Source organism: Pan paniscus, chromosome 19 (assembly GCF_029289425.2).
Source record: "Pan paniscus chromosome 19, NHGRI_mPanPan1-v2.0_pri, whole genome shotgun sequence".
Taxonomy (NCBI): Eukaryota; Metazoa; Chordata; class Mammalia; order Primates; family Hominidae; genus Pan; species Pan paniscus.
The window spans coordinates 24,777,452-24,803,458 of NC_073268.2; the positions used below are offsets into that span (position 1 = coordinate 24,777,452).

The 26,007-nt window shown below is 46.1% G+C and overlaps 1 protein-coding gene across 5 annotated transcripts in view; it reads right to left on the reverse strand.

Moving 5' to 3' along the window:
* Positions 1–876: 876 nt before the first annotated feature.
* The window catches only part of CASC3 (CASC3 exon junction complex subunit), a 37,562-nt gene continuing 12,431 nt past the window's right edge, over positions 877–26,007 (reverse strand). The window contains exons 4-14 of one of the 5 annotated variants that reach the window (XM_055101065.2): positions 15,616–15,774; positions 15,374–15,525; positions 14,626–14,802; positions 13,362–14,047; positions 10,535–10,599; positions 9,785–9,899; positions 9,449–9,547; positions 8,980–9,194; positions 7,952–8,074; positions 7,736–7,800; positions 877–3,188 (exon numbers count right to left, since the gene is read on the reverse strand). In XM_055101065.2, coding sequence (XP_054957040.2) covers positions 7,777–7,800; positions 7,952–8,074; positions 8,980–9,194; positions 9,449–9,547; positions 9,785–9,899; positions 10,535–10,599; positions 13,362–14,047; positions 14,626–14,802; positions 15,374–15,525; positions 15,616–15,774 — 1,815 coding nt within the window. In that variant the 3' untranslated portion in view covers positions 877–3,188; positions 7,736–7,776. Of the gene's footprint in view, positions 3,189–5,235; positions 6,959–7,735; positions 7,801–7,951; positions 8,075–8,979; positions 9,195–9,448; positions 9,548–9,784; positions 9,900–10,534; positions 10,600–13,361; positions 14,048–14,625; positions 14,803–15,373; positions 15,526–15,615; positions 15,775–26,007 lie in introns of those variants that run through there. The other 4 variants (XM_055101066.2, XM_008956771.4, XM_008956770.5 and 1 more) reach the window with 4 other exon arrangements.

Consider the following 26,007-nt stretch of genomic DNA (forward strand, 5'->3'; position numbering starts at 1 on the left):
CCCTTCCTCGGCTCGCCCCCGCGCCGCACGAGGCTTGAACTCGCGCGCTGGGGTTGACCGCGAGGGAAGCAGTAAGGGACTTGGGTTCTAAGCAGAAGAAATTAAGGGCAAAGGTAAGTCAGAGATTTACCAATGGGGAAGGATTCCTGGCTCAAGGGATAACCGGGTCTCAGCATCATTTCAAAGAGTCAGGACAGGTCTGTGGCCTGGACACCTTCACTCACCTACCTGTGTACCCAAGTCAGGCCTACAGATTGCTGAACCCAAGAGTGTGCACCTTTCTCATACTCACAGAAATATGTGGAGTTTATCTTCCTTCTGTGAGAAGAGCTGGGAAGGCCTCTTGGGTGAATTAGCATTGCCACTGGAGGCAGTGCCCATCTGTCCTCTCTGGTAGGGCACAATAGGTGGTGTGGGCCTGGTCTGTGGGCAGGTACTGGCAGGCAGGTAGGAGCCAGGCAGGGAGCAGCAGGTTGTGGCAGGTCTAGCTGGGGTGAGGAGGGGATAATAGGCAGTGGGGAGGAGACCAGGAGCACAAGGGCACCTGAGCCCAGCTGGCAGCAGAAGGAAGCAGGGCCATGGAGACAGGTGACAAACCCCAGAACTGCCGACTATCTTCAAGCACAGAGCCCAAGTGTACATGGCCATGGAGTGGGAAAAGTGGTGCCAATTAGCACTCCAAGTAATCCTTACTCCTGATGCCCACACCAGGAGCATTCTGTCCTTAAGGATATGCTGCCCCAGAAGGAGTGTGGGGGAGGAGGGGGGTGCATCGTAAAGCCATGCTAAGTGTGAGAACATCCAGGTTAGACTTACAAGGTGTGGGAGTGGCAGCAGGTTCTCGATGGGTTGAGGCTCTCTGGACAATGCCCCACCCCTGTTTACCAAGCACCAACCAGGCAGACAGGAATGCTAATGGCTGGGAGTGGTAGTAAAACTGAACAGGGTGTGTATGACATACGTATCAATGTATGTGCATATCTGTTCCCATGTGTGCTAGAGCATGTGTTCACAGAAATAAAGCTTTGCACACCCATCTGTTTGTGGATTTGGAAACAGTAAAAAGAAGACAGTGCACAATTTTGGCTAAGAAGCTGTATTAGAGGTCTGAGTATCAGCTTCCTGTGCTCCCCTTATTGGACACTCCAATATCCCCGGGCTTGAAAGGGGAAAGTGGCTGGAATGGGTTGGAGCTCCCCAGGTAGCATTTTATGAACTGAATAGGAAGAGGGAAGGGCTTCTCTCCCAGCACATGCCACAGTTACCAGATTAAGCCGGTTGCCTTGGTAACCTTCTCTCTGGGCAGGATTTGGGAATTGTTGGTTAGGAAGGGCGAATTGGGGAGTGTGAAGGGTGTAGGGGGTTGAAAATAAAACAGACTGAGAGACTTCTGGAAGCTAGAAGCTTGGGACACAGGACCCCAGTACTCCCCCAAATGCTCAAGGATGTCAGGCAGAGACTAAGTTCAACATTTTGAATCAGTGAGGAGAGCCAGCATCAAGTCATGGTCCTGGAGTGGCAGTGGTTTTCACCCTGACTACACACTGGAATCACAGGGAAGCTTCTCAGAAATACTGATGCTGGCTGGGCTTGGTGGCTCACGCCTGTAATCTCAACACTTTGGGAAGCCAAGGTGGGCAGATCACTTGAGGTCCTGAGTTCAAGACCAGCCTGACCAACATGGTGAAAACCCATTTCTACTAAAAATACAAAAAAAATTAGCCGGGCATGGTGGCACACACCTGTAATCCAAGCTACTCTGGAGGCTGAGGTAGAAGGATTGCTTGAACCTGGGAGGTGAAGGTTGCAGTGAGCTGTTATCATGCCACTGCACTCCAGCCTGGGTGAGAGACTCCATATTAAAAAAAAAAAAATACTGGCCAAGTGCAACAGCTCACGCCTATAATCCCGGTACTTTGGGAGGCTGAGAAGGGTGCAACATGAGGTCAGAAGTTCGAGACCAGTCTGGCCAACATAGTGAAACCCTGTCTCTACTAAAAATACAAACATTTGCTGGGCATGGTGGCTGGTGCCTGTAATCTCAGCTACTCAGGAGGCTGAGGCAGGAGAATCGCTTGAACCCGGGAGGTGGAGGCTGCAGTGAGCCGAGATCATGCCACTGCACTCCAGCCTGGGCAACAAGAGCAAGACTCTGTCTCAAAAAAAAAAAAAAAAAAAACTGATGCCTAGGCCATATCTCAGACCAATTAAATCAGATTTCTGAACCAGGGCGAAGGCTTATGGTATTTTTTAAAAAGCTCCTCACATGACACAAATGGCCAGGATTGAAAATCACTGCCCTAGACGGACAGTCAACCCAAGTGGGCTGCAGATGCTGGGAGCTGACTTTGGAATTCCAAGTCTTTGGTGCTCCGAGTTGCCTACAAGGTAGCAGGTCTGTGCGCTGACCCTGAAGGGGAAGAGAGCTGGCAGAGCATTTGCACCCGCTTATGGAAGAAATAAAGAGGAAGGCAGGGTGGTATGAATAACAACTATGAGATGGGGGCGAAAAAGCTTTGAGCTTTTTTTGAGCCCATGGGCTTCTACAAGGGGACTGGGCAGGGCCACCTAAGGCTATCTGTCTGCTGCTTACACACCCTCTTCTTTCTGCCCACCCAGAGGCAGGCTGGGAGGATAGAGAGAACCTGGGGGCTTTGCTGAGCTTGAGTTTCTTCTTGCAGAGCTGGTTACCAGGGCAACAGAGAGAGCAATAGGGTCTAACTGAAGGACTAGGGAAGCAAGAGGCAAGGGTAAAGGGGAAGCATCCAACACTCAAACCTCCTGCCAGTAACCCACCCCCAAGGCTGGATGGCATTTTTTCATAACCCCAGGAGATCAGGCCTACAGTCACCCATCACATTGTGGGGAAGAGAAGCAAACTGACATGATTTAAAGAGGAATTAGGGGCCCAGCGCGGTGGCTCATGCCTGTAATCCCAGAACTTTGGGAGGCCAAGCTGAGCCAATCACCTGAGGCCAGGAATTTGAGACCAGCCTGGCCAACATGGTGAAACCCCATCTCTACTAAAAATACAGAAAAAAAGTAGCGGGGCATGGTGGCGGGCGCCTGTAATCCCAGCTACTTGGGAGGCTGAGGCAGGAGAATCGCTTAAACCCGGGAGGTGGAGGTTGTGGTGAGCCGAGATCGTGCCACTGCACTCCAGCCTGGGCGACAGAGTGAGACTCAGTCTAAAAAAAAAAAAAAAAAGGAATTAGGGACGGGGCTCAGAAAAGTCATAGTCCTCTGGCTGTGGCACCAGCACCAAGATATGGGGGAAGTCCCATCTGTCTTTATAAGATGTACAATAGTTGGGCACAGCAGCTCAAGCCTGTAATCCCAGCACTTTGGGAAGCCCAGACAGCGGGATCACTTGAGCCCAGGAATTCAATGACCCTATCTCTACAAAAATAAATTAGCTAGGTGTGGTGGTGCATGCTTGTGGTTTCAGCTACTTGAGAGGCTGAGGTGGGTGGATTGCTTGAGCCCAGGTGGTCAAAGCTGCAGTGAGCCACGATTGTGCCATTGCACTCCAGCCTGGGCAATAGAGCAAGACCAAAAAAAAAAAAAAAAAAAAAGATGTACTGTGATATCTATGCCTCCAGTGTATGGATTTGTGAAACCCAACAAATGCTGCCAGCTCCATATGAAAGTTGCTCTCCCATACCAGAGATAGCTTCTGTAGTAAACTTCCATCCCACCCAGGACCTAGAGGAAAAAGTCACTTCAAAGGTAGGAACTGCCCTCTAAGCATCAAAGGCCAAGTGGACTAGGTAAACTGAATTATGACCCACAGTTGATTTGTTTTTTGAAATCATGTGTCCAGGCAGGTTATGTTATCTGTTCATTTCACTTTGGGATATTAGTGTTGCAAAATATTTGTTATAAGAAAGGAACATTGGGGCTGGGTGTAGTGGCTTGCACATGTAATCCCAGCACTCTAGGAGGCTAAGACAGGAGGATCATTTGAACCAAGGCGTTCCAGACCAGCCTGGGTAACACACTGAGACCTCGTCTCTACTAAAAACAAACCACAAAAATTAGCTGGGCATGGTGGTGTGGGCCTGTAGTCACAGCTATTTGGGAAGCTGTGGCAGGATTGCTTGAACCTTGGAGTTCCAAGTTACAGCGACCTATGATTGTGCTACTGCATTCCAGCCTGGGTGACCGGCAAGACCGTCTCAGAAAAAAAAAAAAAAAAAAAGTGACTTTGGATCTGGCAGGGTGGAGAGCCACTGGCAAGGACATTAAGAACACAGACTCAGACTTGGCCTTGGGAGGCCAAGGCAGGTGGGTCACCTAAGGTCAGGAGTTCAAGACCAGCCTGGCCAACATGGTGAAACCCCATTGCTACTAAAAATACAAAATTTGTTGTACAAAAAATACAAAAATTTCTACTAAAAATACACACACACACACACACACACACACACAAATTCCCTTCCCCTTACCTGAGCTGATAGTCTCCCTAAGACTGTGTGGTCCTGAATACTTTAGTGTCAGCATCTTTACTTTTCCTTTTTTTTTTTTTTTTTTTTTTTTTTGAGACGGAGTCTCACTCTGTCGCCCAGGCTGGAATGCAGTGGCGCAATCTCGGCTCACTGCAAGCTCCACCTCCCGGGTTCCCATCATTCTCCTGCCTCAGCCTCCCAAGTAGCTGGGACTACAGGCACCCGCCACCACTCCCAGCTATTTTTGTATTTTTAGTAGAGGCGGTGTTTCACCCTGTTTAGCCAGGATGGTCTCGATCTCCTGACCTCGTGATCTGCCCACCTCGGCCTCCCTAAGTGCTGGGATTACAGGCGTGAGCCACGGTGGCCGGCAGCATCTTCACTTTTCAAGAAAGCTAGCTACCTGTACTTCCCCCCAGCCCAGGACTTGGTATAGTTATATTGACATCTGATGGCATATTACCTTGGGAAACTTACTTGCCAAACACAAAGGAAGCCATAAAGGATACTAGATGCTCATGCGAATAACCAGCATCTCACTACTTTTCTGTCCCTGACACTTCCAATCTAAGGGATGGCATGACATCCTGGTGATCTATGTGGTTAAAAAAGATAACTGATGGGGAGTGCAGACACATTTATGGCCTCATAGGGGCTCCTCATCTCTCTGGGCTTCTGTTTCACAACTTGGGCTGACCTGAGTTGTGACCGTGACCCTGTGGGGGAATTAGGGAGTCCTCTTCCCTCCCTCCCAAATCAAGACTCATGCAAAACACTGGCAAGGGAGCCAAGTTTATAGTCTAAATTTTATTATCTCCAAGTCACAATGCTGATCACAAATGGGCACCCTTTAAAACAGTAACAAACACCACCACACATGGAAAAATCCTTGCAACTAAACACAGTGGACCAACAGAGACAACTCTCACAGTGTCTTAAGGTCTGGGAATCTGGGCATGCTGCCCACAGGCTTGAGGAGACATCTTCAGGTTTAAGGCAAAGGGAACAGCCTACAAAAGGCACAACCACCAGCTACCCCTAGAAGAATCTCTTAGTTATTTCCTCCTTGGGGGTTACAGATTAAGTGCCTCTCCCCACTCTCCATCCCACACCTGTGACTCAGAGTGATTAGGCCAGCTGCTAGATGGAAGGAATAAAAACAGTGACATTACCGGGGAGAGACACAGCCACCATCTTTGCCCTCAGGTTCTGTAGAAGGACAGGGACAGTGGCCAGGTTACCCCTGGCAGACGTATGTACTGCAGTAATAGGAATCTCTTCCACAGAGGCAGCAGAGAAGTGGTTTAGTGCCATGGATAGGGAGGAAAGATAGGAGCCCTTGCCCAGAAGGTGACTGGCTTCCTTAGGCCTTAAGCCCAGGAGTTTTTATATTCTGTCTGCAAGGACAAAAATAGAATTCGGGGAAAATAAGGTAGTAACATCTAAAACACTTGTAGCAGGAAAGACGTGGAGAAGAGCAATTGCAAAGGACAGGGTAGACTGCTTGCTGGATAATATTTGCCTTTAAAGAGATGCATTGGTCCACAGCAACTGGAAAAGGGGTGTAGCAAGAAGAATGGAAAGAAGAGAAGCAAGGCCCTCTAATTCCACTTACCTCAAAAGACTGAGCCCTGAGGACTATGTGAATACACACCCCTAAAGGCAGAGGCTCTCACTCCACCATCCCTTTCTCACAAAAGCATCTGGTGTACCATCTCTCCCCACAGTAGGGTATTTGCCCTCAGCAGAGAACAGAAGCCCATCATAGTACAGGTATTGATGGATGCTCAGACTCCTAAAAACCTAAGTCAAAGAGAAGGGCTCCTACCCACCTACTCTGAGCTTTTCTGCACAATGGGACCCTCTGTGCAGACAGCCATGCTTCCACAGGGTTAGAGTTAAGGGAATACAAGTATACAAGAGGATAACAAATGCCAACTAAAAGTGAAAGGCCAGGTCTTTTTAGACTTGGTGGGGAAGGCTGGCTGATACATTCTCCATTATCTGGGATGCACGGAAGAGTCAAAAGGGAATCCAGAGGGGCTAGAAAACCAGAAGACTAGACTTGTTTCATTTAAAGGCAGGGAGAGAGAGCAAGAAACAGAAACAAAGAGAAAAAATTAAAATAATATTAAGGATAAGAAGCCAGGCTTTAAAAATGAACATCTTAGAAAACAAAACAAACAGGAAGGAGCTTCCTTGGGAACAGAAGACACTTCAATTTCCCAGAAGTGAAGAACAGCAGAAGACATGGGCTTCTGTATCTAGACTCAGAAGCTTGGGGCTGTCTGGCTCTCTCTGCTCCCCCGAACACAGCCAACTCAAGTGAAGAGTGAAGATGGGACGAGGTCCACTTGTTTCTCCCTCTCTCTAGAGCCTGTCCTCAGAGGAAGGCAGGGGTCCTCCTCTTTCAGCTGTTTGCTGGTAGGAGCCACACCCTATATCTTTGAAGCCCTTCTGGTAGTAGATAGCCAGCTGTATTTCTCTTCTGAGTTCTCACCTCTGCTGCTCTGACAGGGGTTGGAAAAAGGGAAGAACCACCAAAGTGTTAGTGGGCCTTCTGGGCATTCACAAGCTGTTTTCAAAAAGCCACACTTCTAAATAATGTGTTTTAAGTAATGTCCTTAAACAAAAGCAACAAAACCCCCAGTCCTTCTCCTCTATGATCTTTAGAACTGGTTTTTTCTGCTATAACATCTCAAATTTAGATTTCCCTTTTCCTTGACTGCCTTCCTGTATTTTTTCCTTGTAGCTTCCCAATTGAAAACTGTCATGTTAACAATTGTTTCTACTTCAACCCTGCCCAATACACTTGCCAAACAAACAAACTGGCAAATTTCAGGACTCCTTTAAGCCTCCTGAGATATCCCATGATTATTATAACTTAAAGCATTAATTAGAGGCTGGGTGGGGTGGCTCACGCCTGTAATCCCAACACTTTGGGAGGCCAAGGCAGGTGGATCACCTGAGGTCAGGAGTTCAAGACCAGCCTGGCCAATATGGTGAAACCCCATTCCCACTAAAAATACAAAAATTAGCCAGGTGTGGTGGTGCGTGCCTGTAATCCTAGCTACTTAGGAGGCTGAGGCAAGAGAATCTTGAACTCAGGAGATGGAGGCTGCAGTGAGCCGAGATTGCACCACTGCACTCCAGCCTGGATAACAGACTGAGACGCCGTCTCAAAAAAAAAAAAAAAAAAAAAAAAAAGCATTAATTAGGTGATTTTTGTTTATTAAGCAAGTGTGAGCATTAGTTTTAAGAATATTCACAGTAAGTTGTGCACTTACTTTTATATGATGTTAAGATTTAAAATATTCAGAAACTCGTATTAACTGGAACCCCTGCTTACAACCTGAAATAATAAAGTTGGAATTTGTTATCAGGTCATAACAAAAAGACTGTTTTCCAGAGAAACACACCCAGAAAATGAGGGAAATCCTCTGGGGAGAAGGAAAGCCCACTGACGGAGCATGTGCATTAAGTATAGGAAGGAACTCTCATACCTCAGGTGGAGGGGGCTTGATGGTGACTGGCTGGGGAGTCCTCCGGGGTGGGGAGGGCTTTGGCTGTACCTGCTGCTGGGCGGGGTTATAGTAGGTCACTCCTCCATATACCTGTGATGGGGCCTGGGACCCCAGAAGCCAGGAGAAGAAAAAGTTAGGAATGAATTCATCCAACCTATGATGAACAGGAAACATTATTCAGCCATAAGAGAATTGGGGAATTTATAATTTTAAAAATATCTAATCTGCCCACCCTTCAAAATAAAGTGACTATTCATTTTTGCCTTAATTCGTCATTATTATGCTCTGGTTTTTATTTCTTCAAAGTACTGCCCAGCTTTCTCTAATTCCTACCATCAGCTGACAAATGGAAAAGGCTGAGTTCAGTAGCGACACTACAGATACTTGATTATGTCAACGTGGTGGAAGTTAAGCAGGACAGAGGTAGGGGTGATAAGGAGTAGAATACAGCTTCTTTATGCAATAGAGTAAAAAGCAGGTATTGCCACCTATGATGTACCACAACACAGGAAAGAAACACCATTAAAGAAACTGAACGCTGGGTGCGGTGGCTTATGCCTGTAATCCCAGCACTTTCGGAGGCCGAGGCAGGTGGATCGGTTGAGGTCAGGAGTTTGAGACCAGCTTGGCCAACATGGTGAAACCCCATCTCTACTAGAAATACAAAAACTAGCCGGGCATGGTGGCAGGCACTGTAATCCCAGCTACTCGGGAGGCTGAGGCAGAAGAATCGCTTGAACCCAAGAGGTGGAGGTTACAGTGAACCGAGATCACGCCACTGCACTCCAAGCCTGGGCAACGGAGAAAAAAACTGAAAAGAATAAAGATGATGGGCATTACATAAGCTGCATTTCCAGCTCCTGACCACTAAGAGGCGTCTTGGTGTCACATACAAATCAGTGGCACTGAAATGTTCTCTCAAATTCCTTTAGCATTCTCCCCATACCACATTCCTGTCTGAATTAAAGAATGTGTATCTAGAAAAACATGATCATTAGCCATCTCACCTGTGTATTAGGATACAGATGAGGCGGTGGTGGGGGAGGCAGTGCCCCTGGAGCATAAGGGTAACTGGGATTACCAAAGTTCATGACGCCTGGAGCAGAAAAGTAAGTAGGAGCAAGCAACTGCTGAGGTGGTGGCTGTCCTGGAGACATGGACACTGGTGGGGGATAGAGGCCTGGATTGGGCAGAGGAGCTGGTGTCTGGTGGGGATGTAAACCTGGATAAGGAGAAGAAAAAAACTGAAAAATAAAGTAACATCATTTTCATAGGATGGCCCGGCTGGACTGCTCAGTATAATCAGGCTCAGAATGGAAGTCCTCAGGATGGACACAAGAGGAACTTGTTGCCCAAGCAGCCGGGATGGCCAGACTCCCAGGCTAGCAGCACAAAGCTCAGGAGGATGGGTTTTGTGGCACTCCCAACATATATCCTCAGGTACTGGAAGCATATAAGCAGAGACACAAAGCTTACCTGGGTGGGGAAGGTTCATTCCTGGCTGCACAAGCATGCCCTGTGGAGGCAGCGGGGCAGGGCTGTCACCATGGGTATAGATTGGTCCCTGGAACTGCACTGTAAGATATCACATTGGGACTCTCATAAACCCTTACTCTTCACATGGACAAGTCTCCTTGTTCCCCAAGCCCTTTAAAAGATGTTCTCAATATTCCATGCGAAGAAAACAGCAACCAGACAATGTCTGATAACCACTATAAGAGGTCAGAAGAGAAATTCAGGAGCCAGGAGCCTGGTATCTTACTTCACTTCACCCTGCCAAGAAAAGTACCCCAACAGTAAGAAAAAACTCACGTGGATCATAGTAATGTCCCTCCATGATACTGATATGCACTGGAGGGGCGGGGGGCTCTGGCACAGGTCTTTGCCGCTGGGATGAATAGCGTTTGGCTCGACCAGCCTGGACACCCTGAGACAAAGAAAGAGGCCTAAACAATAAGAATTCTAGAGGGCTCTCATATCAAGTCCTACCTTCCTTTAGGTGTTGAAAAACACTTGGTACATGGCAGGTATTTAATGGGTATTTGCAAAGTGAGCTGAAAAATAATGAAAAGATATCAAGATTTGAACCTAAACCTTCTACCTTACATTTAGGAGATCCAAATTAAAAGAAACATGCATAATCAATGGAAAAACTGACTTTATCTTGGCCGGGCGTGGTGGCTCATGCCTGTAATCCCAATACTTTGGGAGGCCAGGGTGGGTGGATCATGAGGTCAGGAGTCAGGACCAGCCTGGCCAACATGGTGAAACCCTGTCTTTACTAAAAATACAAAAATTAGCTGGGCATGATGGCACGTGCCTGTAATGCCAGCTACTCGGGAGGCTGAGGCAGAATTGCTTGAACTGGGACCCAGGAGGCAGAGCTTGCAGTGAGCCGTGATCCCATCACTGCACTCTAGCCTGGGCAACAGAGCGAGACTCTGTCTCAAAAAAAAAGAAAGAAAGAAAAGAAAAAAAAAAAGACCTTATCTTGGTTTAAACAATGAACAAGCTGTGTAACAGGCAGCTCCCTCCCCCATCTACCCCTTTCCCCTTCTGTACCATTTCTTCCATCCGGTTAAACTGAGGTGGAGGTCCTGCTCCCATGTGTATATGGTTGGGCATACCTGTAATACACCAAAAAAGTCACTTCTGCAGATCAGACATATGTGAGTGGGACTCAAAGATACTATCAAGAGACAGGTTTAAGTGTCAACATAAGGAATGCCTTTTTTCTTTTAACTAATAAAATTCTCTATAAACTATCTCTGCTTTCTGTCAACACCAGCATTTAGAAATTTGTCCCCACTGTCTGCCATCTTAATATAGCAATAAAGCCCTTGAAAATGAAAAATAAAATGACTTCAGTGAAGAAAATCAAATTCAAATTTTTCCTATCAAATTGTTCCCTGCATAGAATCCCTGGGAGATTATAATTAGCACATTACATTATCCAACATATTGAAAAATCTCAGCCCAAGAGTTTCTGAGCAACAGCTGGACAAGGGAGGGATGCTTTGTAAATCTACTTGATTATATCCATTCACAGGGGTCTGGGTTGGAAGTTTGAGAGGAGATTCTCCTCTGGCTAAAATGACTCAAGACAAAAAGGAATGTTCTAGAGATTGTCCTCCAATAGTAAGAAGGGTGCTGCAACTCCAATTGAGGAGTTCCAATATTTAAGTTAGATTTCAGACTAAGGGAAGATCCTTTGATCTATCTGGCTGGAGAAAAACAAACCAGAATAGGCAAAATGGGTAATAGGTAGGTCTTACTCTCTAAAACTATGCTGCCCAATATGATATCCACTAACCAAATGTGGACACTTAAGTTTCAATTAATTAAAAGTTCAATTCTGGCTGGATGCAGTGGCTCATGCTTATAAGCCCAGCACTCTGGGTGGCAGAGGTAAGACTGCTTGAGCCCAGGAGTTCAAGACCAGCCTGGAAAACACAGTGAGACCCCCCGTCTTTTCAAAAAATAAAAAAAATCAGCCAGGTGTAATGATGTGTGCTTATGATCTTAGCTACTGAGGAGGCTGAGATGGGAGGATTGCTTGAGCCCTGGAGGCAGAGGTTGCAGTGAGCCAAGGTCACGCTACTGCACTCCAGACTCTAGCCTGGGTGACAAAGTGGGACCCATCTTAAAAAAAAAAAAAAAACAAAACTATATCTATATAAACACGACAACAACAAAAACACAAAAGTACAATCATTACACAAAGTTCTATTGGGCAATCTGTCTCTAGAAGATTAAGGAAATAAGGGAGGCTTGCCTTTCAAATATATTAGAGAAGATCTTGATCAAAATTCAACTGAATAAATTTCTGCCTTCAAATATTTAACCATTAGTTCAAATAATAACGTTGTCTTCTACTTTTTGTGGAAAAGGATCCTGTACTCAGGAGGCTCAATGATGACTGGGCAGGTGCAGTGTCTTCCATCTGTAATCCCAGCGCTTTAGGAGGATCTCTTGAGCCCAGGAGTTCAAGATCAGCCTGGGCAATATAGCAAGACCCATCACTACAAAAATTTTTTTAAAAATTAGCTGGGGCTGGCACAGTGGCTCACGCCTGTAATCCCAGCACTCTGGGAGGCCAAGATGGGTCGACCACTTAAGGTCAGGAGTTCGAGACCAGCCTGGCCAACATAATGAAACCCCATCTCTATGAAAAATACAAAAATTAGGTGTGGGCCAGGCACGGTGGCTCATGCCTGTAATCCCAGCACTCTGGGAGGCCAAGATGGGTCGATCACTTAAGGTCAGGAGTTCGAGACCAGCCTGGCCAACATAATGAAACCCCATCTCTATGAAAAATACAAAAATTAGGTGTGGGCCAGGCACGGTGGCTCATGCCTGTAATCCCAGCACTCTGGGAGGCCAAGGTGGGCGGATCACGAGGTCAGGAGATCGAGACCATCCTGGCTAACACGGTGAAACAGTCTCTACTAAAAATACAAAAAAAAAAAACTAGCCAGTCGTGGTGGTGGGCGCCTGTAGTCCCAGCTATTCAGGAGGCTGAGGCAGGAGAATGGCGTGAACCCAGGAGGCGGAGCTTGCAGTGAGCCGAGATCACACCACTGCACTCCAGCCTGGGCAACAGTGAGACTCTGTCTCAAAAAAAAAAAAAAAAAAATTAGCCAGGTGTGGTGGTGACAGCCTGTAATCCCAGCTACTCAGGAGGCTGAGGCAGGAGAATTGTTTGAGCCCTGGACGCAGAGGTTGTAGTGAGCCAAGATCATGCCACTGCACTCCAGCCTGGGCAACAGAGCAAGTCTCTGTCACAAAAAAAAAAAAAAAGGCCAGGCCCGGTGGCTGTGGCTCACGCCTGTAATCCCGGCACTTTGGGAAGCCAAGGTGGGAGGATCACAAGGTCAAGAGATCAAGACCATCCTGGCCAACATGGTGAAACCCTGTCTCTACTAAAAATACAAAAATTAGCCCGGCATGGTGGTGCACGCCTATACTCCCAGCTACTCGGGAGGCTGAGGCAGGAGAATCACTTGAACCCGGAGGTGGAGATTACAGTGAGCTGAGATTGCGCCACTGCATCTAGCTTAGGCAACAGAGCAAGACTCCATCTCAAAACAAATAAATAAATAAAAATACAAAAAAAAAAAATTAGCTGGGCGTGGTGGTGTGCGCCTGTAACCCCAGCTACTCAGGAGGCTGAGGCAGGAGAATCACTTGAACCTGGGAGGCGAAGGTTGCAGTGAGCCAAAATCGCGCCACTGCACTCCAGCCTGGGCAAAAGAGTGAGACTCTGTCTCAAAAAAAAAAGAAGAAGTAGACATTTGTCAGACACCACCTTCCTGAGACAGAAGTCCCATGCCCCTAAACCTGATGATGCAAAGGGGAAAAAGCTAGCCACCAATCCTATGATACCTACCTCGAAGTTCCCGTGGTTGCAGGAAAGAAGGCTGCCCCGGACTCCAATTCTGTTCTGCTATATTTAGTTGTGCCACATCTTGCTCAAGTCCACTTGTACTAGAATCCACCGGAGCTTCCCAGGTCCCAGTCTTAGTAGGTGGAGTTGGGGTGGTTTCTGGGACTGGAGGTGCTGGAATCAGTCCTTCAGGAGGAGGGGGCACCTCCTCTGCAAGCTTGACTGCATCTCCAACTTTGGTTCGAGTTCTTCTTGCCCGGGAATAGGATTTCTTCTCAATGGGCCTATCAGGGGGTGGTGGTGCAGCATCAGGAGCAGCAGCTGGTGGCTCTGAGGCTGCCTCTTCCTTCTCAGGACTGCCAAGCACTGGAGCATCTGCTTCTGGAGATGGATCCCTCACAGAAGTCTGCTCTAGGCGCCGTGACCGGTAACTAATCTCATGCTTAACAGTCTCACCAGACCGGCCACCATGCTGCCCACCAGCTTCCACAGGCCTAAAACCAGCACGACCTTCCTTGAAGCCCCCAGATCGAGAATAATTCCTGGGTGCAGACATACGGCCGGTACCTGCAGCATTCCTGTTAATAAATGTCCTTGGTGGTAGGGTGCCCCCAAGACCCTGGTGGCGATGAGACTTGTTTAGCCGCTCACCGTTCCAGTTTGGATCTCTTTGTGGAGGACTCCCATATCTACAAAAAATGGAATGAAGAAACTGTTAGGAAATTAACAAAAGGAGGCTACGCGCGGTGGCTCAGGCCTGTAATCCCAGCACTTTGGGAGATCGAGACGGGCAGATCACTTGAAGCCAGGAGTTCAAGACCAGCCTGGCCAACACAGCGAAACCTCATTTCTACTAAAAATACAAAAATTAGCCGATCACGATAGTACACGCCTGTAATCCCGGCTACTCAGGAGGCTGAAGCAGGAGAATCACTTCAACCCAAGAGGTGGAGGTTGCAGTGAGCCGAGAACATGCCATTGCACTCCAGCCTAGGCAACACAGCGAGACTCTGTCTTAAATAAATAAATAAAAAGAAAAGCAAAGAGAATTCTTTCTAAAAGATATCAAGAGTCTACAATCTATTTTTTTTTTCCTTTTTTTCTTTTTTTTTTGGAGACAGGGTCTCACTATGTTCCCCAGGCTGGTCTTGAACTCCTGGCCTCAAGCAATCCTCCTGCCTCAGCCTCCCAAAGTGCTGGGATTCCAGGTGTAAGCCACCGTAAGCCACCATGCCCAGCCCGGTCTTATGTTCTAAAATGTCCTCACCGGGGTTTCCGGATTCTTCGAGGTTTGATGTCATCAGGATTATGAGCTGAGCGAATGTCATAACCATAAAGAGCGATGAGCTCCTGTCGGGACTTTGGGGCCTGCTCATCTTCCCGGAACTTGTCATGCTCCCAGCGACCCTCATCCTTCCATAGCTTTCGCTGACGCCCCTTGGGTCTGGATAAAATGAAGGAAAAGTGTCTTGGGTCAGCAGAATTCTCCAAGTAGAGATGTTCTTGAACAAAATGGGTCAGGGAGGCAGGGGGACAATAGGAACTTTACGTAGTCTCCTCATCATCCCAAAGAGATTATAAAAAACAGGCCTCCCCAAAGCAAGCGTGAATCACAGAACCTCAGGGCCTGCTGGGCTCAAATATAACAGACACAGAAATGAGAAAAAGACTTCATTTCATGCCATTCAGTACCTTTGAAACATCTCCTTTCTCCTAAAAGGCAACCTATGCAAGTATTTCACTTCTCAGATGCCTTACACCTCAGACTAAGAAAAGCCAAAGTATAATAATTAAGAGAAGATGAGTTCTGGAAACAAACTGCCCTAGGTCTGTATCTTAGCTGCCTCACCAAGAGTTACCAAATATTCTAAGCCTACTTTCCTCATTTGTACGATAAGGATAATCATAATACTTATCTTAAAATGCTATAATAAATGAAATACAGGCAAATCGAAGTACCTGGCCTACATGTGTAAAATACATGTTAGACAGCAGCAGCAGCAAGTGGCTTTTACCTGACTTCCTCCTCCTGAGTTTGCCCTCGAAGATCATGCTCAAAGAAGAGCCCTTTCCGAGGTATGTATGCTGGATTCTTCCGATCTTCATCATCATCCAAATGCTTAGGGCCCTTTTTACCCACTTTGTTCTCCACAGGCTCTGTGCTCTCCTAGAGGACAGATAAAGGGATCCTTACTCTTCCAAGCCTCAAGAATCTCTATTCCAGCCTCTAAAATGGAGGACTGTGGAATGTACTAACCTGTCCGTCCCCACTTTGCCTCTCTCCAGTCACAGTGCTTTTGGTGTCAGGCTTTTCTTCTCCCTTCTCTTCTTTTGTTGAAGAATTAACAGCATCATTAGCTTCTGATTTCAGCTCCACTTTGGAGTTTTCCTCTTCACTGTATTCACCTTCTTCACCCTGAAAAAAGTTTCCCTGTCAGCGATGCATATAAGATCTGAACGGTGCATTTTAATTCCCACCCCTGCCCCCAACCCCAAAACAGAGTCTCTGTCACCCAGGCTGGAATACAGTGGCACAATCTCAGCTCACTGTAACCTCTGCCTCCAGGGGTCAAGCAATTCTCCTGCCTCAGCCTCCTAAATAGCTGGGATTATAGGCGCCCACTACCGCGCCTGGCTAATTTTTGTATGTTTAGTAGAGACCAGGTTTCACCATGTTGGCCAGGCTGGTCTTGAACTCCTGATTTCGTGATCTGCCTGCCTTGGCCGCCCAAAGTGCTGGGTTTATAGGCGTGAGCCACCGTGCCTGACTGCATTTCAATTTTCTACTCTTTAGGAATACATTTATCAATAAATTTTTAGTACAACATAGAACTGAAAAGCAAACAAATCAATATTCTTACCCATATTTCTAGAAAATAAAGATCCTATTTTGGCCTGGCACAGTGGCTCACGCCTGTAATCACATTTTGGGAGGCCAATGCAGGCAGATCACCTGCGGTCAGGAGTGCGAGACCAACCTGGCCAGCATGGCAAAACCCCATCTCTACTAGAAATATAAGAATTAGCCGCACTTGGTGGTAGGCACCTGTAATCCCAGCTGCTCGGGAGGCTGAGGCAGGAAAATCGTTTGAACCAGAGGCAGAGCTTGCAGTGAGCAGAGACTGCGCCACTGCACTTCAGCCTGGGCAACAGAGCAAGGCTCTGTCGCAAAAAACAGTAATAATAAAAAAAAGACACTATTTTAAAAATATCACATTAAAAAAAATACACACATACAGACATATATATCCACATAGGTATTCCTGGAACATATGCAAGAATTATTAAAAGTGGCAGGCTGGGCGCAGTGGCTTACACCTGTAATCCCAGCACTTTGGGAGGCCGAGGCAGGCGTATCACTTGAGGTCAGGAGTTCGAGACCAGCCTGGCCAACATGGTGAAACTCTGTCTCTACTAAAAATACAAAAATTAGCCGGGAGGCGGAGGTTGCAGTGAGCCAAGTTTGTGCCACTGCACTCCAGCCTGGGTGACAAAAGCAAAACTCCATCTCGAAAAAACAAAACAAAAAAACAAAAAAACAGCGGCAGCCTCTAATGGGCCCAGAGGATAAGAATGGAAGGGAGACTTACTATACGATACCTAACATATAAGAGGAGCTTAATCTTCCTTGATAATTTCTCTCTCCATGAATTATCTTTTTTTTTTTTTTCTGTTTTGAGACAGGGTCTTGCTCTGTTGCCCAGGAGTGCAGTGGCACAATCATGGCTTACTGCAATCTCAATCTCCTGGGCTCAAGTGATCCTCCCACCTCAGCCTCCCAAGTAGCTGCGACTACAGGCACATGCCACCACACCTGGCTGATTTTTTTTAATTTTTAGTAGAGACGAGGTCTCGCTATGTTGCCTAGGCAGTTCTCAAACTCCTGAGCTCAAGCAATCCTCCTCCCTTGGCCTCCCAAAGGGCTGGGATTACAGGCATGAACACTGTACCTGGCCCATGAATTGTCTCTTAAACATGCAGTGCCTAATAACTATACTTTGACGTAAGTTGTGAACTCTCCCATCTCAAAATGGCTTAGAGAAGAAATTCCCAACCTTTTTGATTATGCGGACCCCTTTTTAGGATCTAAAAATTTTCATGGATCCCCATGAGATATTCACTGAGAAAACATACAATGACAAACAACTGCTAGGCTGGATGTAGTGGTTCACGCCTGTAATCCCACCACTCTGGGAGGCCGAGGTAGGTGGATCACTCGAGGTCCGGAGTTTGAGACCAGCCTGGCCAACATGGTGAAACCCTGTCTCTACTAAAAATACAAAAATCAGCCAGACATGGTGGCATGAATTTGTAATCCCAGCTATTTGGGAGGCTGAGGCAAGAGAATTGCTTAAACCCAGGAGGTGGAGGTTGCAGTGAGCCAAGATTGCACCACTGATACTAGCCTGGGCAAAAGAGTGAGACCCTGTCAAAAAAAAAAAAAAATTCGCCAGGAATGGTGGCGTGCGCCTATAGTCCCAGCAACTTGGGAGGCTGAGGTGTGAGATCATTTCAGCCCAGGAGGTAGAGGTTGCAGTGAGCCATAATTGTGCCACTGCGCTCCAGTCTTAGCAACAGAGAGAGATCCTGTCTCAAAAAAAAAAAAAAAAAACACACAACGAACTGATGCGTGCGTGCCTGTAGTCCCAGCTACTCAGGAGGCTGAGGCAGGAGAATCACTTTAACCTGGGAGGCAGAGGTTGCAGTGAACCGAGATCGCACCACTGCACTCCAACCTGGACAACAGAGACTGTCTCAAAAACAAACAAAAAACAACAAACTGTTATACATTCAATAACACTTTAAGTTTACATTTTATTAATTTACATATATTCAAAAATAGTAGTACATAAGGGGGGAGATGTATATTTTAGTCTATAGATAATGAGAACTGAATGAGTAGACATGCAACTCTTTTTTGAGACAGGGTCTCACTCTGTCGCCCAGGCTGGAGTGCAGTGGTGTGATCTCAACTGACTATAGCCTTGACTTCCTGGGCTCAAGTAATCCTCCCACCTCAGCCCCCACAAGTAGCTGGGACTACAGATGTACACCACTATGCCCAACTAATTTTTGTATTTTTTGTAGAGACAGAGTTTCACCACATTACCCAGGCTGGTCTGAAACTTCTGAGCTCAAGCGAACCTCCTGCCTCAGCCTCCCAAAGTGCTAGGATTACAGGCATGAGCCACTGCGCCCAACCAGATGTGCAAACTCTTGATAATGACTCCATGATTTCCCAAGGCACTTATCCTCAAGCTGGAAAATAGTAGCTTTTTTTAATGCCTATGAGTACTAGTTTTCTGCAGCAGAAAATTCCTGCAGCCAGAACATATCCAGAATCACATAATTACAAAAATTTGACCTAAAAAACCTTAAAGGACAACTTGTACAACCATCACATTTCAGAAATGAAAAAAATTAGTCCAAGTGCTCTCTCTCTCTTTTTACTATCTTCTTCCCTCTTTTACCACATCAAGATTGGGTAACACTGTTCATGACACAGAAAGTGCTGGGTCTACACACAAAGGATCATTAGGCCATTAGAAAGGGCCAGGAAATGGACGTGTGGCTAGTTCTAGGTAGGAAAAGGCAGCAGCTAAGGCTCATGATAAGGGAACTGGCTTTAGAATAGGGTTACTCTCCTCTCCTTGTCCTCCCCAGATTTGGACCTAAGGAGGCAGAGCTATGGCTAGGGAGGCCTACGAGAACACAGAGAAATGGGTTCAAGGAAAGGTGGTCTAGTCTTCATTGGTGGGTTACATCTGAAACCTGGTAGATGTAGGTACACTGGTCTCTCACTCACCTACTGGGTCTGATACTTGAACTGAACCAGACTGCCCTGTCACTCAAGACCCAGGCTGGCCCCAATAATCTGGTCAAAGAGGCTCAACATGAGATTCCTGAATTCCTGATTGAGAAACTCTCAAACTCTAAGTTTCTGCCATCTCTTCAAATAGAGCTGAGTCAGCCTGATTGGCCCAGACAAGCCAATTAATCCCTCTTCCTCATTTTTCCCTGCTCAGCATCTGGGTATAGTTGACGCTGGAACAAGGGGTTTGAACTACTCAGGTCCACTTCTACGCAAATTTTTTTTCAATAGAAGTTGCAGCAAGTATGCCTGCCTCTCCTTCCACTGCCTCTGTCACCCAAGGCAGCAAGATCAACCCCTCCTCTTCTGAAGTCTACTCAATGCAAAGATGATGAAGACCTTTATGATGATCCACTTCCACTGAATAGTATGTTTCCTTAATAGTGAATGATTTCTTAATAACATTTTCTTTTCTCTAGCTTCATTGTAAGAGTACAGTACATAATACACATAAAATACAAAATACATATTCACTGACTGTTTATGTTATTGGTATGGCTTCCAGTTGACTTAGTAGTTAAGTTTTGGGTGAGTCAAAAGTTATACTTGGAATTCTTACTGTAACAGGCATAGGTGTCCTTTATATTTTATTTATTATTTATTTATTTTGGAGACAGAATCTTGCTCTGTCGCCCAGGCTGGAGTGCAATGGCGCGATCTCAGCTCACTGCAACCTCCACCTCCTGGGTTCAAGCAATTCTTATGCCTCAGCCTCCTGAGTAGCAGGGACTACAGGCGTATGCCACCACTCCCAGCTATTTTTGTACTTTTAGTAGAGATAAGGTTTCACCATGTTGCCCAGGCTGGTCTCAAAGTCCTGAGCTCAGGCAAGCCGCCCAACTTGGCCTCCTGAGGTGCTGGGATTACAGGCATGAGCCACCACGCCCAGCCCCTTTTAATTAATTAATTTATTTATTTATTTTTTTTTTTTGAGACGGAGTCTCGCTGTTGTCCAGGCTGGAATGTAGTGGTGCGATCTCAGCTCACTGCAAACTCCGCCTCCCAGGTTCACGCCATTCTCCTGCCTCAGCTTCCCGAGTAGCTGGGACTACACGCACCCGCCACCAAACCTGGCTAATTTTTTGTATTTTTAGTAGAGACGGGGTTTCACCGTGTTAGCCAGGATGGTCTCGATCTCCTGACCTCGTGATCCACCCGCCTCGGCCTCCCAAAGTGCTGGGATTACAGGCGTGAGCCACCGCGCCCGGCCAACCCCCTTTTATTTTTTTAACAGATGGGGTCTCGCTGTATCACTCAGGGTAGAGTGTAGTGGTGTGATCATGGCTTGCTGCAGCCTCAAACTCCCGGGCTCGAGTGATCCTCCTGCCTTAGCCTCCTGAGTAGCTGGGACTGCAGGCACGTGCCATCATGCCCAGCTAATTTTTGTCCTTTTTTTTGTAGAGACAGGGTCTTGCTTTCTTGTCCAGGCTAGTCTCAAACTGTTGGACTCAAGTGATCCTCCTGCCTTGGCCCACTAAAATGCTCGGATTAGAAGCATGAGTGACTGTACCCAGACAGGATAGGCACTCTTAACTCCCATGTTGTCCAAAGGTCAACTATTTTATTTTTTTAATTTTTTTTTATTGAAACGGAGTCTCACTCTGTCGCCCCAGCTGGAGTGCAGTGGCTGGATCTCGGCTCACTGCAAGCTCCGCCTCCCGGGTTCATGCCATTCTCCTGCCTCAGCCTCCCAAGTAGGTGGGACTACAGGCGCCCGCCACCATGCCCGGCTAATTATTTTTTGTATTTTTAGTAGAGACGGGGTTTCATCGTGTTAGCCAGGATGGTCTCGATCTCCTGACCTCATGATCCGCCTGTCTCGGCCTCCCAAAATGCTGGGATTAGAGGCATGAGCCACCGCGCCCGGCCGTTCAAAGGTTAACTATTTTGGCCTTGAGTGTTTTGGGTTAGGACTCTCAGAAAGGTAACAGAATAGAGGGAGACTGTTTGACTATACCCACACTATCAGAATCAAGCCTTTACCTATAGCTTTTTAACAACTGAGCACCATTGATTCTTCCCATTTCCCTTAATTACATGAAGTTTTTCCTCCTCAAGACTAGGATGGGTAGGTGGCAATCATTCAGTTCTTTCCTTGATCCTATGTTCCCTGAAGATTTTCAAGCAGAAATTACAATAACTTGGTGTATGTGACTTTAATTCTCCATCTCCCTACACACACGTACTGATTTAATTCAAATACCTTTAAATAGTATTATCACATGATTAATAAGGAAACCTTGTTTTATGCTCCACCCTCTGATCTGTGGTAGGATGTCAAATAAGGCAACTTTATTTTAAGTGAAAAACTAATTTTGTTTCCAGGGCAGAACAGATACAAATAGCATAGTACATAGTCAAAGCTTAGTCTAACTGAAGCCAAGGTGCTACCACACGGTCACACTGCTTTGGCAAAGGGATGTCATCAAAACCTTTTTCCAGAAGAGACAAACTCCCCTACATCACCCACCATTTCAGTGTACTCTTTCCAATTCTTACTAGCTCCACCCTGAAGGAACTGTTCCTTTGAAAAATTCTAATACAGAAGTTTTAGCTCATTCTTCTACTTCCCACATATTTCAGACTAAGAGATGGAGTTGGTATCCTTATTCTCAATGTCTCTTTCAGATCTAACTCCTCTAGCCTCATTTTAATAAACCCCGGCTCCTCCGAGGCCACAGGCCTGTCGTTGACAGGAAGACTTTAGCACTGAGGTCAGTCTTCACCTGCACTTCACCCATCCATTTCCATGGCTGCACTCCAAACCAGTCTTACCTAGAACTGCTATGCTTTATTATAAGTAAAACTGCTCCACTTTTAAAACCTTAAATATAATTAGCTGAGCGTGGTGGCTCATGCCTGTAATCCTAGCCACCCAGGAGGTTGAGGCAGGAGAATCGCCTGAACCCAGGAGACAGAGGTTGCAGTGAGCCAAGATAGCGCCACTGCACTCCAGGCTGGGTGACAGAATGAGACTCCATCTCAAAAAAACAAAACAAAACAAAATAAAACCTTATGTATAAACATCCGAGTCATTGACCAAAATCGTCACATGCAAAAGAATGAAGTTGGCCGGGCGCAGTGGCTCATGCCTGTAATCCCAGCATTTTGGGAGGCCAAGATGGGTAGATCACGAGGTCAGGAGATCGAGATCATCCTGGCTAACACGGTGAAACCCCATCTCTACTAAAAATACAAAAAATCAGCTGGGCGTGGTGGCGCGCGCCTGTAGTCCCAGCTACTCGGGAGGCTGAGGCAGGAGAATGGCATGAACCCGGGAGGCAGAGCTTGCAGTGAACCTAGATAGCGCCACTGCACTCCAGCCTGGGTGAAAGAGCGAGACTCCATCTCAAAAAACAAAAAGAATGAAGTTAGACCCTTACTTTACCCCACATATAAAAACTAACTCAAAATGAATCAAAGACCTAAATTTAAGAGTTGAAACTATAAAACTCTTAGAAGAAAACACAGGAATAAATACTCATGACTCTCAGTTTGGCAAATGACTCTTAGATACCTAACACCAAAAGCATCTGCAACAAAAGGAAAAACATAAACCAGGCTTCATCAAAACTAAAACCTTTGTCCTTGAAAGAACACTATAAAGAAAGTGAACAATCCACAGAAAGGGAACACATATTTGCAAATCATATCTGATAAGGGACTTACATCTAGAATACAGAATATATAGAGAACTCTTACATCTCAATTAAAAAAAAAAATGGCCAAGTGCGGTGGCTCACACCTGTAATCCCAGCACTTTGGGAGGCTGAGGTGGGCAGATCACCTGAGGTCAGGAGTTCAAGACCAGCCTGGCCAACATGGCAAAACCTTGTCTCTACTAAAAATACAAAAATTAGCCGGGCATGGCAGCGCACACCTGTAATCCCAGCTACTTGGGGCAAAGATCAAGTGTGGTGGCTGATGCCTATAGTCTCAACTACTGAGGAGGCTGAGGTGGGAAGACTGCTTGCTTGAGCCCAGGAGTTTGAGACCACTCTGGATAATATAGCAAGAGCTTGTCTCTAAAAAAATAAAAACAATAATTAAAAATTAATTTTTAAAAAATTGCCTAGGTATCTGAATAGTCATTTCTTCAAGGAAGATACACAAATGGCCAATAAGCACCAAAAAAAAAAAAAAAAAAAAAAACGCTCAGCATCATTAGTCATCAGGGAAATGCAAATCAGAATGAGAAAACATCTCATACCTAATAGGACATCTAGAATCAAATCGGCTCACTGCAACCTCTACCTCCCAGGTTCAAATGATTCTTATGCCTCAGCCTCCTGAATAGCTGGGATTACAGGCGCGTGCCACAGTGCCTGGCTAATTTTTGCATTTTTAGCAGAGACGAGGTTTCGCCATGTTAGCAAGGCTGGTCTGGAACTCCTGATCTCAAGTGATCCATCTGACTCGGCCTCCCAAAGTGCTGGGATTATAGGCATGAGCCACCGTGCCCCGCCCAAAAAAAAAAGTTTTAGACAGGTCTATGTTGCCCAAGCTGGTCTCGAACTCCTGGGCCCAAGAAATCCTACTGCCACAGCCTCCTGAGTAGCTGAGAGTACAGGCATGCACCTGGGTAAATAACACAACAAGTGCTGTTAAGGATATGGAGAAACTGGAACCCTCATACACTGCTGTTAGTCACGTAAAATGGTGCAGCACCTTGGAAACAGTATGGCGGTTCTAGTTCCTCAAATGATTACAGAGTTACCACATGACTCAGCAATTCCATTCCTAGGTACATAGTCAAAAAGAAGTGAAAACATATGTCCCCATAAAAACATGTACACTAATGTTTGTAGCAGAATTATTCATAATAACCAAAAGATGGAAATAAGCTATGGAAATAACTCGTGTCTGTTGTTGGGTGAATGGATAAAGAAAATGTGGAACACACGAACAATGGAATCTAATTCTGCCCTAAAAAAAAAATTTTGACATTTGTGACAACAAATGGATGAACCTAGACGGAACTATGCTAAGTAAAATAAGCTAGACACAGAAAGATAACCACCACATGATCTCAAGTCAAACTCATAGAAACAGAGAGTAGGAAGGGGGTTGTCTACGGCTTAAGGGTAGCGAAAATGAGATCGTGGTAAAAGGATATAAAATTTCAGTTGTAAGTTCTGGAGACCTAATGTACAGCATGGTAACCATAGTTAATAATAACTTACTGGTTGGGCATGGTGGCTCACACCTGTAATCCCAGCACTTTGGGAGGCTGAGGTGGGCAGATCATGAGGTCAGGAGTTCGAGACCAGCCTGGGCAACATGGTGAAACCCTGTCTCTACTAAAAATAAAAAAATTAGCCGGGCGTGGTGGTGGGCGCTTGTAATCCCAACTACTCAGGAGGCTGAGGCAGGAGAATTGCTTGAACCTGGGAGGCAGAGACTGCAGTGAGCCGAGATTGTAACAGCGCACTCCAGCCTGGGCGACAGAGCAAGACTGTCTAAAATAATAATAATAATAGCGTACTGTATACTTGGCCAGGCATGGTGGCTCATGCCTGTAATCCTAATACTTTGGGAAGCTGAGGCTGGAGGATTGCTTGAAGCTGAGTTCAAGACCAGCCTGGGCAATACAGCGATTCTTTGCCTCTACAAAAAATTTGTTTAAAAATTAGCTGGGCGGCCGGGCATGGTGGCTCACGCCTGTAATCCCAGCACTTTGAGAGGCTGAGTGGGTGGATCACCTGAGGTCGGGAGCTCGAGACCAGCCTGACCAACATGCAGAAACTCCACCTCTACTAAAAATACAAAATTAGCTGGGCTTGGTGGCGCATGACTGTAATCCCAGCTACTTGGGAGGCTTAGGCAGGAGAACCGCTTGAACCCAGGAGGCGGAGGCTGCAGTGAGCTGAGATCATGCCACTGCACTCCAGCCTGGGCAACAAGAGCGAAACTCCGTCTCAAAAATAAAAATAAAAATAAAAACAAATAAATAAATTAGCTGGGCATGGTAGTGCACGCCTATAGTCCCAGCTATTGAGGAGGCTGAGGTGGGAGGATCGCTTAAGCCCAGGAGTTTGAGGTTGCAGTGAGCTATAACTGCATCACTGAACTCCAGCTTGGGTGACAAAGGTTCTGTCTCTTTTTAAACCATGTAAAATAAAAATAAATAACATATTGTAAACTTGAAATGTGCTGAGAGTAGCTCTTCAGTGTTCTCATCACACACATACAAAAAGGTTAACTAGGTGAGGTGATAGATACGTTAATTAGCTTAACTGTGGTACTCCACAATGTACACGTATATCAAGACGCCACACTGTATGTGTTAAATGTATACAATTTTTATTTGTGAGTTATACCTCAATAAAGCTGGGGTGGGGAGGCAGAAAGAAGGAATGAAGTACTGATACATGCTACAAGTCAGATGAAAACATTATACTGAAAGAGGCCAGACACATAAATCTACATATTACATAATTCCATTCATATGAAAGGCCAGAATAGGAAAATCAACAGAGACAGAAAGTAGATTTGCGGTTGCTTGAGGCTACGGGAAGGATGGGAGAACTGGGTTTCTTCCTTCCTTTTTTTTTTTTTTTTTGAGATGAAGGTCTCACTCTGTTACTCAAGCTGGAGTGCAGTGGTATGATCACAGCTCCCTGCAGCCTTGACCTCCTGGGCTCAAACAATTCTCCTGCCTCAGCTTGCCAAGTAGCTGGGACTACAGGTGCACGCCACCACGCCTGGCTAAATTTTTTATTTTTTATAGAGATAAGGTCTTACGGGCCAGGCGTGGTGTCTTACGCCTGTAATCCC